This window comes from Engystomops pustulosus, chromosome 2, assembly GCF_040894005.1.
Source record: "Engystomops pustulosus chromosome 2, aEngPut4.maternal, whole genome shotgun sequence".
Classification (NCBI taxonomy): Eukaryota; Metazoa; Chordata; class Amphibia; order Anura; family Leptodactylidae; genus Engystomops; species Engystomops pustulosus.
The window spans coordinates 233,207,379-233,225,762 of record NC_092412.1 but is presented as its reverse complement, the minus strand read 5'-3'; the positions used below and the strand labels follow the sequence as shown (position 1 = coordinate 233,225,762).

The following is an 18,384-nucleotide window of genomic DNA, read 5'->3' as shown; positions in this document are numbered from 1 at the left end:
TTGCCTGTGTCAGTCTCCTCTCCTCCACACTCACGCATCTTGCTGCCCACTCAATACGCATGACTGGAAGAGAAGAGGAGGATGGTGTGGAGTAGAGGCAGTATTGGACTGGACTGTCTTACCAGAGAAAATGAATCTGGGGCCCATCCTTCATTATCTGCCAGGTAATAGATTCTAGCTGTTTCCAAATTGGGTTGCTTTCTGTTGGACCTCAGGGGTTCAGTATTCAGTATGGTTGAACCAGGGCCCACCGGAGGATCTTCTGGTACTCTGGTGGGCCAGTCCGACACTGAGTAGAGGAAGAATGCAGGAGGAGACTGAGACACAGGCACACGCTTGTTCAGCTGACTTACCACATGCTGCTGGCAGGGAACCAGGATGTTCTGATGTGAGTCCAATGTGCCTAATCAGACTCACTTCTAGGGAAGTAATTAATATTATTTTTCTTAATTAACAACATGAAAAGCTCTCATAAAGGTCCATTTGGGGTCTATATTAATCTGTATTTGGCTTGTGGGTCCCAAATCAACCTGACTAGTCCACTTTACATGTAAAAAAAAAAAATATTTTTTTTAATTGTACTTAATCGACTACAATATGTGTTTTATAAAGATTTGGCCCTTTTCTTTCATACATTCACTGGTACGTTTTTACATTTACGTTATTTTTGGTGTTCATGAAATTGTGAATAAGAGTTCAGCCTCGGTTCAGACCCGCGATGAATTCTAAAATATGGATCTGCAATTTATTAAGGTTTTATTATAGTTGTTTGTCTACTGCCTGGATGCTAAGAAAAGCCCTGACAGGTCAATATTTTATCTGTATTCCTTCTTTTTACTGTTGAAATTGATGGACTTTTTAGTGATTTATTTGTTATGTTCCTCTGCAGAAATTATGTTATTTATGAACGTGACATTCACGGATTAAGCAAACCTGAAATAAGCCATAAAACTACTTGACAGTCGTCAGGTATTAGAACATATGTCGGTGGACAGGGCCGTATATACTCAACACTGGTCCTACAGTCTTTACTAACTATGAGTGACTTCAGGAACTTCTACAAAACACATTGGGGGGGAATAAGAAGCATCTGAGGTAAAACTGTTCTAGTTGTCCATGGCAACCAATCAGAGATCAGATTTCATTTTCCCACAGCTGTTTGTAAAATTAAAGCTGAGCTCTGATTGGTTTCCATGGGTAATTAGAACAGTTTTACCTCAGATACTTCTCATAATGGTTTATCAGAGCTGTAATATCTATCATGTAAATGTCTAATATTTGATATATGGCAACGGTGGAAAAATATCGATTTTTTTTACAAAAATGGAGTCTACAAGCAGCTGGGCAGGAGTCAGCTCCAGGCCTCCCCTGCTACAAGGAGCCTTATTGATATACATCATGTGGCATACAAGATTGGATATAATCTTTCCAAATAGATAGATAGATGGATCTTAAAAAAAATCGTAAAAAGCAGCACAGCTATAGGAATGATGGGGGCTATGCCAGGACACAACACAAAAGGTCCATGTGCAATAAAAAAAACAAAAAAATAGGCAACACTCCAACTTCAGAAAAGTGAAAATGTGTAGGTTTACTCAGCCATATAGCAACCTTTCTCAAGCCTCGTATTATTGAACCGAAACATCACTATAAGGGTGAATAAACCTACACATTTTCACTTTTCTAAAGTTGGAGTGTTGCCTATTTTCTTTTTTTTCTTTTTTTTTTTTTGCACATAGACCTTTTGGGTTATGTCCTGGCAAATCCACCATCATTCCTATAGCTGTGCTGCTTTTTTACGATTTTAGATAGATAAATAGATAGATTATACAGAGATAAATGATATATATGCAGTTGATATTGATATGAGATACATGGATAGATAGATAGATAGATAGATAGATAGATAGATAGATAGATAGATGATATGTAGATAGATATGAGATAGATGATGGATAGATAGATAGATATGAAATAGATAGATAGATAGATAGATAGATAGATATGATATATATAGATAGATAGATAGATAGATAGATAGATAGATAGATATGAGATAAATAAATAAATAGATGATAGATATGAGATAGATAGATAGATAGATAGATAGATAGATAGATAGATAGATATGAGATAAATAAATACATAGATGATAGATATGAGATAGATAGATAGATAGATAGATTTAAAAGATACATGGATAATACATTGATGTGATAGATAATAGGTAGGTAAGTAGGTGGATGGATAGATATATAGATGAGATAGACAAATAGATGCATAGATAATTTGAGATAGATGATAGATATTAGATAGTCATAGAGTGATGTGAGATATATAGATGATAGATGGATTTAGTTGATACATAGATGATATATTTGGTAGATAATAGGGAATAGGGATAATAGGGATAGATAATAGGGATAGATAGATAGATAGATAGATAGATAGATAGATAGATAGATATGAGATAGATGATAGATATTAGATAGATAGACATGCACTAGATTGATGTGAGATAAATAGATAAATAATAGATGAGTAGGTAGGTTGATGATCCATGGATGATACATTTCCATAGACTATACATATAAATGTATAAATGTAAATAGATAGAGATTAAAAGATAGATGATAGATAGTGATTTATCACATGGTTTTCCATTTTGTCCATTTTTTGCACCAATGGTGAATTGGGCTTTTTTGCACCCAAAACTCTTTCCCTGCAATGTTCTCCATGTCTGAGAATATTAATATATTTTATAGTAAATCTTGTGTTTAACATGGGGAGAACATACAGACTCCATGGGGGTGTTGTTTTTGGAATTCAAAGTCACATTGCTATATAAAATAATAATAATAATAATGATGATAATATAATATTGTTATAAGTAGATGTGCTATATTCATATATGTCACAGTAGATAAGGTTGAACCATAGAGTCCATCCTGCCATCCCTCCACACATCGTCATATCAGCTCCTAACAATAATCCCTTTCTTAGTGCAGCTCCAGTCTGTCCTATTACTATTCCTATATTGGTAAACCAGGACACAGGAGTCATAAAAAGGTAATTTAATTTCCTGATGGCAGTGCACAGGTGAAGTAATCCTCACCCTGGCTGGCAGCGGATTTTACAAGCTGGCACTGGAGACTAGTCGGTGGTGTTTAGGACCCAGGGCGGCGGCGGCGTAGGAGGCAGCAGGGAGGCAGCAGACTCCTCCTTATCTCCAGTGTCAAACTTGACATCAGGCTGCTGGGGAGAGCATGGTAACTTGTGAGCTGCAGGCACATCATCCTCAGTGCTGGAGATAGATAATATGCGCCTTCCAGCACTGGCCAAGAATGGATTGTCAGCTCTGCTCCATCCTCTGCCTCCTGTCCTGTGTCTCCCTCAGCTGCTCAGCACAAGTCACCCCCCATCCTCCCAATGAAGGTAAGAGGAATCCGGCTCCCAAATCCCAGTACAGGAGACTCTGTACCTCCCTGCTCTGCTCCTTCTAGATCCTCAACATCCTCTTAAAGTGCATTAAACAAAGTCTCCAGATACAAAGTATCAAAGGAATGTCCCAAATTGTTACAAATATTTACAAGATTTAAAGGGACGGCGCAGCCCGTGCAGAACCTGTGCGCTGATGGGACCCTCCCCGGACTGTGTACATTGGATTCAGTATAGTTGGATTCTTTATAGTTTTATTACTGGCTGTTTTTATAAGTTGTATCTATGTCCCCCATTATCCTTCTACTCTATAGAACTTATAAGTGATGGGGCTTTGGATATGCATGTGGCTTTATGATTGTATTGTGGTTGTTATACTATAGATGAGGATTGATGGCTGAAGTTTACAGTTCACATACATTATTTGCAGAATTTGACTGATAACTTATTGCTGGATTGGTTGACAGATAAATAGATAGATATATAAATAGATAGATAGATAGATAGATGGATAGATGGATGATACATAAGGAAAGGCAACACATCAAAAACTACTGTGCAACAAAAGTGGATTCCTCACTTTTTGGAGCTGAAAAGTCACTTGTTTTGGATTAAACCACTTTTTTGCACAATATTTATGGTCTGTTACCTTTTCCCTATCTGTTATCTATCTAGATATATCATGAAAACTTTGCACCTATTGAGGTTTTTATTTGACTACTAGGGCTGCTCTGGACTCTTTTTTTTTCCTTTGGGTAGACAAATAGATAATATGGGATAGATATATAGATAGATAGATATGGGACAGATATATAGATATTCAATAGATGATAAATACTTAGATTATAGATTAGCGATAGAGACATGAAATAGTAACAAAATAGATTTGCTGTATACAAAGTACAAGTTTTGCTCTTCACAATTTACATATTTGTGTCATTTGTTTCCACAATATTTGCTACTTGCTTAGTAATATGTGCTAAAAGCTATTACTTACTAGTTACTGCTGTGGGTTATTAGTAGTCTGTACAATAACTTCTTCAACCATAGACATATATCAGAGCTTGTATGTGTCTGTCCTGTAGTTTTCTCTTTACGGTGTCCGGTGCATAACATGACAAGTCACAGTCCTGTAAACAAGAGTTGCGACATTTGACAAACTTTACTTTATTAGTAAGTTTCTGTATCAGGACTATTAAGGTCCTTGTTAATTATTATTCTTTCATTACTGTTTATTGTGATCATATACGGTAGTGTTTATGGTGAATTGTGTCTTTAGTGATCATTGCTGGTGTGTGCGCCATAAACTGTGGCCTGGTATATGGTGTATTAGTATAAAGTGGAATTAGATCTTGCTCAATCGTGTCCATCTATCTATCTATCTATCTATCTATCTCATATCTATCTATCTATCTCCTATCTATCTATCTATCTATCTATCTATCTATCTATCATCTATATACTACCTATCTATCGTCTATTATCTATCTATCATTTATCTATCTATCTCATATCTATATCATCTATATATTATCTATCTATCTCATATCTATATCATCTATATATTATCTATCTATCTCATATCTATATCATCTATATATTATCTATCTATCTCATATCTATATCATCTATATATTATCTATCTATCTCATATCTATATCATCTATATATTATCTATCTATCTATCTATCTATCTATCTATCTATCTATCTCATATCTATATCATCGATATATTATCCATCTATCTATCTATCTATCTCATATCTATATCCTCTATATATATTCTATCTATCTATCTATATCATATCTATATAATCTATATACAACCTATCTATCGTCTATTATCTATCTATCAATCTCATATCTATCATCTGTCCATTATCCATCTCTTTCTATGTATTCTATCTATCTCATATCTCTACCATTTATCTATTGTAGTATTTACAAGTGTTAAACTTGTTTACCAGCTTGTTCAGAGTTTGGTGCCTTTCACGTTACAATATTTTGGTCAGTATTTTGCTTCGGTATCTTTTAGGAAACTTAGTGTGGAATCATGAGAACACATTATAATAACACTTAAAATTAAAATTAAGTGCTGCACCGACAAACTCATCTCTACTACATCCCAACTGCCCCACAACTTAGTTTTCCATCATGCACTATAATGAAACCTATGACAAATTCAGCTCTGCTACATACAAATTAAATTTAATAATACTAGGATTTCAGCTTTAGCAGCTTCCATAAGACCCCACTTGTGGTGCTTTCATGGCATTCAATAGGCCATCTGCTCCAAAATATGAAAGTGTAAGATGCGGGCAGCAGACAAATACAAGTGGCAGCGCTCAATGTGTGCGGCTTTATCTGCAGCAGCGGAATTTATGAGGTAAACACTGTAGACGGAATAAATCCTTAGTAATTAGGTTGAGCTATTATTCCTCCATGGATGTGCCCTCCTGTGATACTGTACAAAGCTCTGCTCGCCAAGTCAGAAATGTCAAATATTAGAAGATTTTATACATAAATGACGGATGGTTCACCAGGAAAATCTTCTCCAGGAAATCCTAAACAGACTTTTCACCTCTCAACTTGCTGAGCTGCATGGTACTACAAGTGGGATCATTTTTTCCCTGGAATGTTAATGGAAGTTTCCAGGTTTCTAGAAGGGTCCCCCCTGTTCTGCTGTATACCAGAATGAGGGGAACAGGATTAATGTGATTGTTACTTGCCTGGTACAAAAATTGTATTGTGGATTGTTGTGGAGGAGATAGATAGGTAATGATAGATAGATAGATAGATAGATAGATAGATAGATAGAGAACGTAAAGAAAGACAGAAAGAAAGAAAGAAATTGGTTGGCTAGACAGATTATGAATATATATATATATATATATATATATATATATATATCAGATAGATATCTTTCAGATAGAAAGATAGATCCTAATGATAGATAGATAGATACATATGGGAAAGAAGGAAAGAAAGAAAGAAGGAAAGAAAGAAGGAAAGAAAGAAAGAAAGAAAGAAGGAAAGAAAGAAAGAAAGAAAGAAAGAAGGAAAGAAGAAAAGAAGAAAAGAAAGAAAGACAGAAAGAAAGAAAGAAAGAAAGAAAGAAAGAGCACTAGGCAGTACAACATTTAGATCCCCCAATAAAGGGGGTATAGAACTGGCCCAAATCAATGTATACTTCAATTTGGATCAAAAATGCTGTCTTTTTTCCATAGATAGATAGATAGATAGATAGATGGATAGATACATAGATGATAGATAGATAGATAGATAGATAGATAGATAGATAGATATGATATAGATGGATAGATAGATAGATGATAGATAGATAGATAGATAGATAGATAGATAGATAGATAGATAGATAGATAAATATGATATAGATGGATAGATAGATAGATGATAGATAGATAGATAGATAGATAGATAGATAGATAGATAGATAGATATGATATAGATGGATAGATAGATAGATGATAGATAGATAGATAGATAGATAGATAGATAGATAGATAGATAGATGGATAGATACATAGATGATAGATAGATAGATAGATAGATAGATAGATAGATAGATAGATATGATATAGATGGATAGATAGATAGATGATAGATAGATAGATAGATAGATAGATAGATAGATAGGAGATGGACAGATAAATAGATATGGTATATAGATTGATAAGAAAGAAAGAAATAGAACCCCCAATAAAGGGGGGTATAGCACCTCCTGGTTGTGTCCCAAACTAATGTCTATTGAGATAGATAGATAGATAGATAGATAGATAGATAGATAGGTATATAGATTGGTGGAGTAACATAATATAGTGGATAGTATAATTTGGACTGGACATAGATTGTATATAGATATAGTAAAGATGAATTTGTCGTTTGGTCCTTCTGTTAATCTGATATCTCTCAGTATATGTACAATCCATGCAGTCGCTTTTAATGTGTAGGAGCACATTGTTATCTTACACTTAGCTGTGCCACATCATAGATCAGTCCTGCTACATCTGACACTATACTCGCTGTGTAGGATGTAGTGCTCGGTAATCTTAGCACTAGTATACATAGGGCAGCGTCCACAATGTCCAGTGCGTGGTTACACATGTAGCAGAGCCCAGTTACTTCCACCTTCTTACGGACACTATGATGATTCTAGGAGTCAACGGAATTTTCTTACATTTCTATATTAAAAATAAACCCTGCAAATGTGTAATTTCTGAACAAATTCCATCCAACAGCAAACTCAGCTCTGCTACATTATATAATACGCGTGGTTAGGTTGCTGTCCCTTTCTGTGTTCCATGTGGTGTATGTATATATGTCAGGCCTTGTACTAGGGGGGATTGTCTAGTAGGTGCCAGTCTGACCTTATATTAGGCTTCCGTTTATTAAATTCGCCCATAATCCTGGCATCATTAATCCAAGCAGACTTCAGCAAATGTAAATTTCCCATCCGTGCCCCTTCCAGGGCCGTCCTGTCGCTCACAGCTAAACAATGTGGGCAGCCTATTCCATTTACACTGAATTGGTAAGTAAAGGAGGGATGAAAGCCGCTCTCCTAACATGACTGCGGGCCATGGGTGCCCCCAATAAATTGCCAGTGCTGTCAGAACAGATGCTAGAAACACCCGTCACCCCTCCCCGTGGCCACCATTGTCTCCTCAATGGCCACTTAATTAGCCAGAAATTGACTTGTTACTTATGTTCATTGGTCTTATGTGTTGCAGGCAGATTATACACCATGACTATAACTGAGTATATGTCACAGTATCACCATTACAGCTCTCTATATGATCTATATATATGTAGACGTGTTGGTTGTGTCAGTGCAGCAGAGCTGAGTTTGTATTATGACAATAAGCAACTACTAGGACTTTACTACCAAGTTACATGTCGCCTGGAAAATGAATAGAGTTACATTGGAAATCCAGCTCTGGTAACACTGTGTGCAATTTTTTGTTTGTGTTGTGTAAACAAAGATGTAGCAGAGTTGTGTTTGCAATCTAATCTTCTTTGGTTCTGTGCCATGTTAGTATACAAACCCAGAGTAAGGTAATTGGTTTACCTAAATAATACCATATACAGTATGTTGGCTTGTGATATCGGGATGAAGGATGTTGAAGAATAAACTTGGCGCTCCTACATCAGTACTGGGTGTAAATCTGAGTATAGTATGTGTGGTAGTACTAACACACTACACAAAAGTATTTAATACAATATCTTTGCTTTTACTAATAGATTACACTATTGTATGTTTGTAGTAAGCTTGTAAACACTTGTAGACTTCACTATAGTATGTGTATATAGTATGTGTGTATAGTATGTGTGTATAGTATGTGTATATAGTAAGTGTGTATAGGAAGTACTAATAGACTTCACTATTGTTTGTGTGCATAGTGAGTGTGTAAATATGTATACACCACACTATAGTATGTATGGCTTGTAAGCACATAAGTACTAATAGACTTCTCTGTAGTATGTGTATAGTAAGTGTGTAAGTAATAATAGACTTCACTACAGTATGTGTATAGTAAGTGTGTAAATATGTATACACCACTCTATAGTATGTATGGCTTGTAAGCACATAAGTACTAATAGACTTCCCTGTAATATGTGTATAGTAAGTGTGCAATTAGTAATATACTGCACTATTACATATGTATAAAGTACATATAGTAGTATATATGTGTAGTAAGTGTGTAAATGCTAGAAGACTACACTACAGTTTATGTGTGTAGTAAGTGTACAAGTACTAGAAGACAACACTGGAGTATACATGTGTAGTAAGTGTGTAAATACTAGTAGACTATACTGTAGTATGTGTGTATAGTGTGTAAATACTAGACTACACTAAGTGTGTAAGTACTAGTAGACGGCACTGTAGTATATGTGTGTAGTAAGTGTGTAAGTATTAGTAGACGGCACTGTAGTATATGTGTGTAGTAAGTGTGTAAGTATTAGTAGACGGCACTATAGTATATGTGTGTAGTAAGTGTGTAAGTACTAAAAGACTTCACTATAGTGTATGTGTGTAGTAAGTGTGTAAGTACTAGTAGACGGCACTATAGTATATGTGTGTATTAAGTGAGTAAGTACTAATAATAGACACTATATTAAGTGTGTAATTAGTAATAGACTGCACTGTAGTATATGTATAAAGTAATTTTGTAAGTATTAACAGACTGCACTAATGTATGTTTATACAATAAATACATTTTCTAGTAATAATAGATTGCACTAAAGTATGTGTGTAAATAATTATACATTGCAATATAGTATACATGTATAGTGAGTGTGTAAGTACTAAAGACTGCTCTATTGTATATGTCTATAGTAAGCGTGCAAATACTAAAGGATGTGTGTAAGTACATCGACTACACTGTACTATGTATGTATAGTAAGTGCATAAGTACTAATAGACTGCACTATAGTAGATGTACAAAGTACGTTTTTAGAACTAATAGGATGCTCTTAAGGATGGGTGTAGTTAGTACTAATAGACTGCACTGTAGTGTATGTGTAGTTAGTGTGTAAATATTTAAAGACTGCACTATATGTCAATAAGTGTAAATACCCATAGATTGTACTGCAGCATGTCTTTATTGTAAATCTGTAAGTACAAACAGAATGTACTATAGTATTTGTATAGTAAGTGTATAAATACTTATCAATAGCAGTATTGAATGTGTGTATGGTAAGTATTTACACACTCACTACACACATGTAATACACAATAATGCCTACTAGTACTTTCTAAAGTACTTTTTGTATCGTAAGTGTGGAAGTACAAATAGACTACACTATAGTATGAGTATAGTAAGTGTATCAATACCTATAATTTTCACTATAGTATATGTGTATAGTGTGTAAATACTAGAGTACACTGTAAGTACTAGTAGACTGCGCTATAGTATATAAGTGTAGTAAGTGTGTAAGTATTAGTAGACGGCACTATAGTATATGTGTGTAGTAAGTGTATAAGTACTAGTAGATGGCACTATAGTATATGTGTGTACGTACTAGTAGATGGCACTATAGTATATGTGTGTAGTAAGTGTGTAAGTATTAGTAGACGGCACTATAGTATATGTGTGTAGTAAGTGTGTAAGTATTAGTAGACGGCACTATAGTATATGTGTGTAGTAAGTGTATAAGTACTAGTAGATGGCACTATAGTATATGTGTGTAGTAAGTGTGTAAGTATTAGTAGACGGCACTATAGTATATGTGTGTAGTAAGTGTGTAAGTATTAGTAGACGGCACTATAGTATATGTGTGTAGTAAGTGTGTAAGTACTAGAAAAAGGCACTAGAGTGTATAGTAGACGGCACTATAGTATATGTGTGTAGTAAGTGTGTACGTACTAGTAGATGGTACTATAGTATATGTGTGTAGTAAGTGTGTATGGAAGAAGTAGTAGACGGCACTAGAATATATAGTACACGGCACTATAGTATATGTGTGTAGTAAGTGTGTATGGAAGAAGTAGTAGACGGCACTAGAATATATAGTACACGGCACTATAGTATATGTGTGTAGTAAGTGTGTATGGAAGAAGTAGTAGACGGCACTAGAATATATAGTACACGGCACTATAGTTTATGTGTGTAGTAAGTGTGTAAGTACTAATAGACTGTACCATAGTATGTGTATAGTAAGTGTGTAATTAGTAATAGACTGCACTGTAGTATATTTATAAAGTAATTTTGTAAGTATTAACAGACTGCACTAAAGTATGTTTATACAATAAATACATTTTCTAGTAATAATAGATTGCACTAAAGTATGTGTGTAAATAATTATACATTGCAATATAGTATACACGTATAGTAAGTGTGTAAGTACTAAAGACTGCTCTATTGTCTATGTCTATAGTAAGCGTGCAAATACTTAAGGATGTGTGTAAGTACATAGACTACACTGTACTATGTATGTATAGTAAGTGCATAAGTACTAATAGACTGCACTATAGTAGATATACAAAGTACGTTTTTAGAACTAATAGGATGCTCTTAAGGATGGGTGTAGTTAGTACTAATAGACTGCCCTATAGTGTATGTGTAGTTAGTGTGTAAATATTTAAAGACTGCACTATATGTCAATAAGTGTAAATACCCATAGATTGTACTGCAGCATGTCTTTATTGTAAATCTGTAAGTACAAACAGAATGTACTATAGTATTTGTATAGTAAGTGTATAAATACTTATCAATAGCAGTATTGAATGTGTGTATGGTAAGTATTTACACACTCACTACACACATGTAATACACAATAATGCCTACTAGTACTTTCTAAAGTACTTTTTGTATCGTAAGTGTGGAAGTACAAATAGACTACACTATAGTATGAGTATAGTAAGTGTATCAATACCTATAATTTTCACTATATGTGTATAGTGTGTAAATACTAGAGTACACTGTAAGTATTAGTAGACTGCACTATAGTATATAAGTGTAGTAAGTGTGTAAGTATTAGTAGACAACACTATAGTATATGTGTGTAGTAAGTGTATAAGTACTAGTAGATGGCACTATAGTATATGTGTGTACGTACTAGTAGACGCACTATAGTATATGTGTGTAGTAAGTGTATAAGTACTAGTAGACGCACTATAGTATATGTGTGTAGTAAGTGTATAAGTACTAGTAGACGGCACTATAGTATATGTGTGTAGTAAGTGTGTAAGTATTAGTAGACGGCACTATAGTATATGTGTGTAGTAAGTGAGTACGTACTAGTAGATGGTACTATAGTATATGTGTGTAGTAAGTGTGTAGGTACTAGTAGACGGCACTAGAATATATAGTACACGGCACTATAGTATATGTGTGTAGTAAGTGTTTACGTACTAGTAGATGGTACTATAGTATATGTGTGTAGTAAGTGTTTACGTACTAGTAGATGGTACTATAGTATATGTGTGTAGTAAGTGTATAAGTATTAGTAGACGGAATTATAGTATATGTGCATAGTAAGTGTGTAAGTAGTGGCAGACTACATTATGGCCACTTACACATTTTACTACTTTGCTCAGTATTTTCCATCAGTATTTGAAAATCAAAACCTGGAGCGAGTCCAAAATACATAGAGGAAGAGATCTTAAAGTTTTACCAGTTCTCTGCATCAATCCTACATATACTGAATCAGGAAAATGAACCGAATCCTGACGTGTGACGTTGTGTAATGTAACTATAGATGTAGCAGAGCTGGTTTTGCTATCTGGCTTTTTTGTTTGTTTGTTGTTCTTCCGCAAATCCTATGAAATAAGATAAACTATATGGTATCCGGAAATGGCGATCACATACCAACTCATTACTGCTACACTTTACATATAATTTTAGATATGATGTCATTTTCCCCCAAAAATGTACATTCTACAGTAACAAAGATGTAAATTTTGTATCTGGTGTAAATGTTTGCTGTGTTTTCTTGTTTTTATTGTGACAAATACAGATGTAGCAGAGCTAAGTTTGACAATGCAATAGTCTATAATGGATTGATATTATGTATTTCATTGTTCTGCTACGGAACTGCAGCTAAAGCTACTAAGTTATATCACCAGTTATGTTACCAAAGCAAATAGCAATTTCCACTCTGCTACATCTACATGATTGTAGCTTTTTTACAGAAGTAATTATTAGCCCCCTCCCTCTGGACTATTAGCAGTGACTAGAAGCGATTTTTCAGCCCCGGCACCAGGCAGGGGATATCCAGAGGAATTATACAAAGACCTTGTTCTCCTGACAGCTCCTCCGCAGAGTATATGCAGTGTACGTGCCACTATGTCTCTGCTGCTCCGTCTACTTAAAGGCATACACTGAACCCCCCTGCTTGATAGTCTATAACAGTTAACTTTTGACCCAGGTCATTAACAGGATTATCCGAAAATGTATCTAAGCTTTACTGACAGCCTGGATTGTTCCAATAATATTGTGTTTGTGAGGGCAGAGAGAGTAAGGGGGAACGTAAATGTATCAACCAATAGATGACATTAATCAAGGCCATAATCCACAGTCTAAGAGATTTATAGTAAGTATTGTACAAACAAGATGGTATTATAGAGGAGCATACCATGAGATGTAGCAGAGCTGAGCTGAACACATTACACATCCATTTACAGATGTAGCAGGGCTGAGGTGAACACATTACAAATCCATTGACAGATGTAGCAGAGCTGAGGTGAACACATTACAAATCCATTGACAGATGTAGCAGAGCTGAGGTGAACACATTACAAATCCATTGACAGATATAGCAGAGCTGAGGTGAACACATTACAAATCCATTGACAGATGTAGCAGAGCTGAGCTGAACACATTACAAATCCATTTACAGATGTAGCGGAGCTGAGATGAACACATTAAATATTGACGAATGTAGCAGAGCTGAGCTGATCACATTACATATCGACAGATATAGCAGAGTTGAGATGAACATATTACATATCGATGAATGTAGTAGAGCTGAGCCTAACACATTACACAAAGAGAGATGTAGCAGAGCTGAGCTGTACACATTACATATTCATGAATGTAGCTGGGCTGAACACAATACATATTGACAGATGTAGCCAAGCTGAGCATATTACAAGTCCATTTACAGATGTAGCAGAGCTGAGCTGAACACATTACACATCGATAAATGTAGCAGTGCTGAGCTGTACACATTACATATTCATGAATGTAGCTGAGCTGAACACATTAAATATCTTTAAATGTAGCATAGCTGAGCAGAACACATTACACATGGATAAATGTAGCAGAGCTGAGCTGAACACATTACACATGGATAAATGTAGCAGAGCTGAGCTGAACACATTACACATTGATAAATGTAGCAGAGCTGAGCTGATTGACAGATTTACATATCAACAGATGTAGTAGAGCTGAGTCGACACATAACAAATCCATTTACGTATGTCGTAGTGAATGTTAGGTGTAGTGGTAGAATTGACAAGTTAAGTCATTGACACAAAGTAGATTCATCTCTGCATCTGAGAAACCTACTGTAGTGATGTAATAATCTAACATGAGCGTAATCAGCTCTGCTGCATCTGTATCAAAATACATCTGCGTGTTGACCGATCTGAACACAAAGATCAGTGGTACAACCAATACCAAATCATTTCCAAGATGTCATTTTGTTTTTACAATGTGATACAATGTATTTTGTGGACTCTATAATGGATAGATGTAGCAGAGCTGAAAGGTCATTTAGCTGAGAGTTGAAAGGGAAATCCAGCTAAATTGTAGCGTGATCTATGAACCAATAGTATTGTAGAGATTTATTTTGTTTGGGTTCTAGTGTGTGGATCCAGACTGATGTAAACCTTGACAAACGTTTGTATATAACACTTCAAATTTGGGGTCTGCAATGCAGAAATTATCCGAGAAGTTGTGCAGCTGACAAGCTCAGCTCTGCTACATCTCTAACTCTACAGCACTAGATAGGAACAAAAGAAGTGCTTCCCCGTATACACTTGCTTTACAACAATACCACAAGTGCACCGTCCTCATTATCTTTGGGTTATTAAGTCTTGGCTCGTCTTTGTGATGTCCTCTAGTCTTAATTACTTCCAAATGCTATAGACAAAGTAATGATTATATAGGAAGGGAAGAAAATCCCATTATAAGGAGCCCAGATGTAACGCTCTGCTTACTACAGATGAGCACCAGATAGTCCTCTGCACGGCCATTGGCCGGATGTGCTGGAGGACGAGGACTGGGACATTAGCCGGAGGAGATAGAGGAGAAGACATATTGGGCTTCATATTTGGAGTCGTGTTTTACTGCCTGACCCGTACCTGATAAACACGGGCTGCTTAATAATAATTACTTTATTTATATAGCACACACAGATTACACAGCGCAATTTATCCCTGTTCCAATGGGGCTCACAATCTAATCATCCTACCAGTATGTTTCAGAGTGTGGGAGGAAACCGGAGGACCCGGAGGAAACCCACACAAACACGGAAAGAACATACAAACTCTTTGTAGATGTTGACCCTCGGACTTGAACCTAGATCCCCAGTGCTGCAAGGCTAACCACTAAGCCACCCTGCCGCCCCATGTGAGAACAGGGGAATAAGATGCATCTATAGTGGAGTTTTAGAAACAGTGCTGCCTATAAGTCAATGTCCGACCCATTAGGAAGACTGTAAAAATCCCTGGGAAAGCTAACCAAACTAGTTTCAAAATATTTGGGGATTAAGGGTTAAGGGTTAATCACAAGTAAAGGTGTCCATGCTGTAAAAAGTTTAGCTAGGAATAACTATTGATGACCTATCCTCAGGATCAGTAGTCGATCAGTGAGGGGGCCAACACCTGTGTAGTTGCAGCTTCCGGCCACAATGGAGTTTCTGACAACTGTTTCTATACCCCTTTGTTTACAAGGTACCAAACAGCTGAGCAGGGGACAGGTTTCGCCCCCTACTGCTTAACTATCGATGCTGAGGTTGAGCTTTTAATAGTTATTCCTGTCAACCTGAGAATGGGATGAGACTGAGACTTTCTAATATCCCTGTAACTGATGAGAGTGTTGTGACTTATTATTATTATTATTATTATTATTACCAGGTTGTGACTTATTATGTGGTGTTACATGTTGCAGAGCTGAGTTTGTTATTGTGCAGTATAGGACAGTATTGTTTGTGCACCCTGATAAGGCGCGGTTCACACCAGCATTGTCTTCCTTCATGGATAAGAACAACGGAAAGTAAATACTGATATCGGACCAGGGCCCCTCCATGTAGGATCAGTTTCCAGTGATACTTCCATTATTTATAATAACCAGAGACCATCCAACATTATCAAAGTCATCTGTAAAATGTATGAGTTTATTTGTAAACGATTACGAGTTATTGTAATAATTACATGTATGATTAGGCTTATAGATATATGATACAGGATATTTGGTGGATATGTCCTTGTGATGGGATTTTGTTAGGAGTAAAATACCATGTGATTCCCCTTGTGCATACAGTATTATGTAATGTAGACACCCACTGTTCATACCTACTCCTACATAATGTACTACAGTCACTTACCATTGTTACCTACTCCTGCATAATGTACTACAGTCACTTACCATTGTTACCTACTCCTGCATGATCTCTTATAGTCACCCATTGTTCATACCTACTCCTGCATAATGTACTATAGTCACTTACCATTGTTACCTACTCCTGCATGATCTGTTCTAGTCACTCACTGTTCAAACCTACTCCTGCATAATGTACTATAGTCACTTACCATTGTTACCTACTCCTGTATGATATGTTAGAGTCACCCACTGCTCATACCTACTCCTGCATAATGTACTACAGTCACTTACCATTGTTACCTACTCCTGCATAATCTCTTATAGTCACTCACTGTTCATACCTACTCCTGCATAATGTACTATAGTCACTTACCATTGTTACCTACTCCTGTATGATATGTTAGAGTCACCCACTGCTCATACCTACTCCTGCATAATGTACTACAGTCACTTACCATTGTTACCTACTCCTGCATAATCTCTTATAGTCACTCACTGTTCATACCTACTCCTGCATAATGTACTATAGTCACTTACCATTGTTACCTACTCCTGCATAATGTACTACAGTCACTTACCATTGTTACCTACTCCTGCATAATCTCTTATAGTCACTCACTGTTCATACCTACTCCTGCATAATGTACTATAATCACTTACCATTGTTACCTACTCCTGCCTGATCTCTTATAGTCACTCACTGTTCAAACCTACTCCTGCATAATGTACTATATTCACTTACCATTGTTACCTACTCCTGCCTGATATGTTAGTCACCCACTGCTCATACCTACTCCTGCATAATGTGCTACAGTCACTTACCATTGTTACCTACTCCTGCATAATCTCTTATAGTCACTCACTGTTCATACCTACTCCTGCATAATGTACTACAGTCACTTACCATTGTTACCTACTCCTGCATAATCTCTTATAGTCACCCACTGCTCATACCTACTCCTGCATAATGTACTATAGTCACTTACCATTGTTACCTACTCCTGTATGATATGTTAGAGTCACCCACTGCTCATACCTACTCCTGCATAATGTACTACAGTCACTTACCATTGTTACCTACTCCTGCATAATCTCTTATAGTCACTCACTGTTCATACCTACTCCTGCATACTGTACTATAGTCACTTACCATTGTTACCTACTCCTGCATAATCTCTTATAGTCACTCACTGTTCATACCTACTCCTGCATAATGTACTACAGTCACTTACCATTGTTACCTACTCCTGCATAATCTCTTATAGTCACTCACTGTTCATACCTACTCCTGCATAATGTACTATAGTCACTTACCATTGTTACCTACTCCTGCATAATGTACTACAGTCACTTACCATTGTTACCTACTCCTGCATAATCTCTTATAGTCACTCACTGTTCATACCTACTCCTGCATAATGTACTATAATCACTTACCATTGTTACCTACTCCTGCCTGATCTCTTATAGTCACTCACTGTTCAAACCTACTCCTGCATAATGTACTATATTCACTTACCATTGTTACCTACTCCTGCCTGATATGTTAGTCACCCACTGCTCATACCTACTCCTGCATAATGTGCTACAGTCACTTACCATTGTTACCTACTCCTGCATAATCTCTTATAGTCACTCACTGTTCATACCTACTCCTGCATAATGTACTACAGTCACTTACCATTGTTACCTACTCCTGCATAATCTCTTATAGTCACCCACTGCTCATACCTACTCCTGCATAATGTACTATAGTCACTTACCATTGTTACCTACTCCTGTATGATATGTTAGAGTCACCCACTGCTCATACCTACTCCTGCATAATGTACTACAGTCACTTACCATTGTTACCTACTCCTGCATAATCTCTTATAGT

The 18,384-nt window shown here is 36.2% G+C and overlaps 1 protein-coding gene across 2 annotated transcripts in view; it reads left to right on the top strand.

Annotated features, from left to right (window-relative positions):
* The first annotated feature begins 3,230 nt into the window (after positions 1–3,230).
* The window catches only part of EPHA3 (EPH receptor A3), a 285,857-nt gene continuing 270,703 nt past the window's right edge, over positions 3,231–18,384 (top strand). For both annotated transcript variants that reach the window (XM_072138525.1, XM_072138524.1), the window contains exon 1: positions 3,231–3,435. In XM_072138525.1, coding sequence (XP_071994626.1) covers positions 3,345–3,435 — 91 coding nt within the window. In that variant the 5' untranslated portion in view covers positions 3,231–3,344. The remainder of the gene's footprint in view (positions 3,436–18,384) is intronic.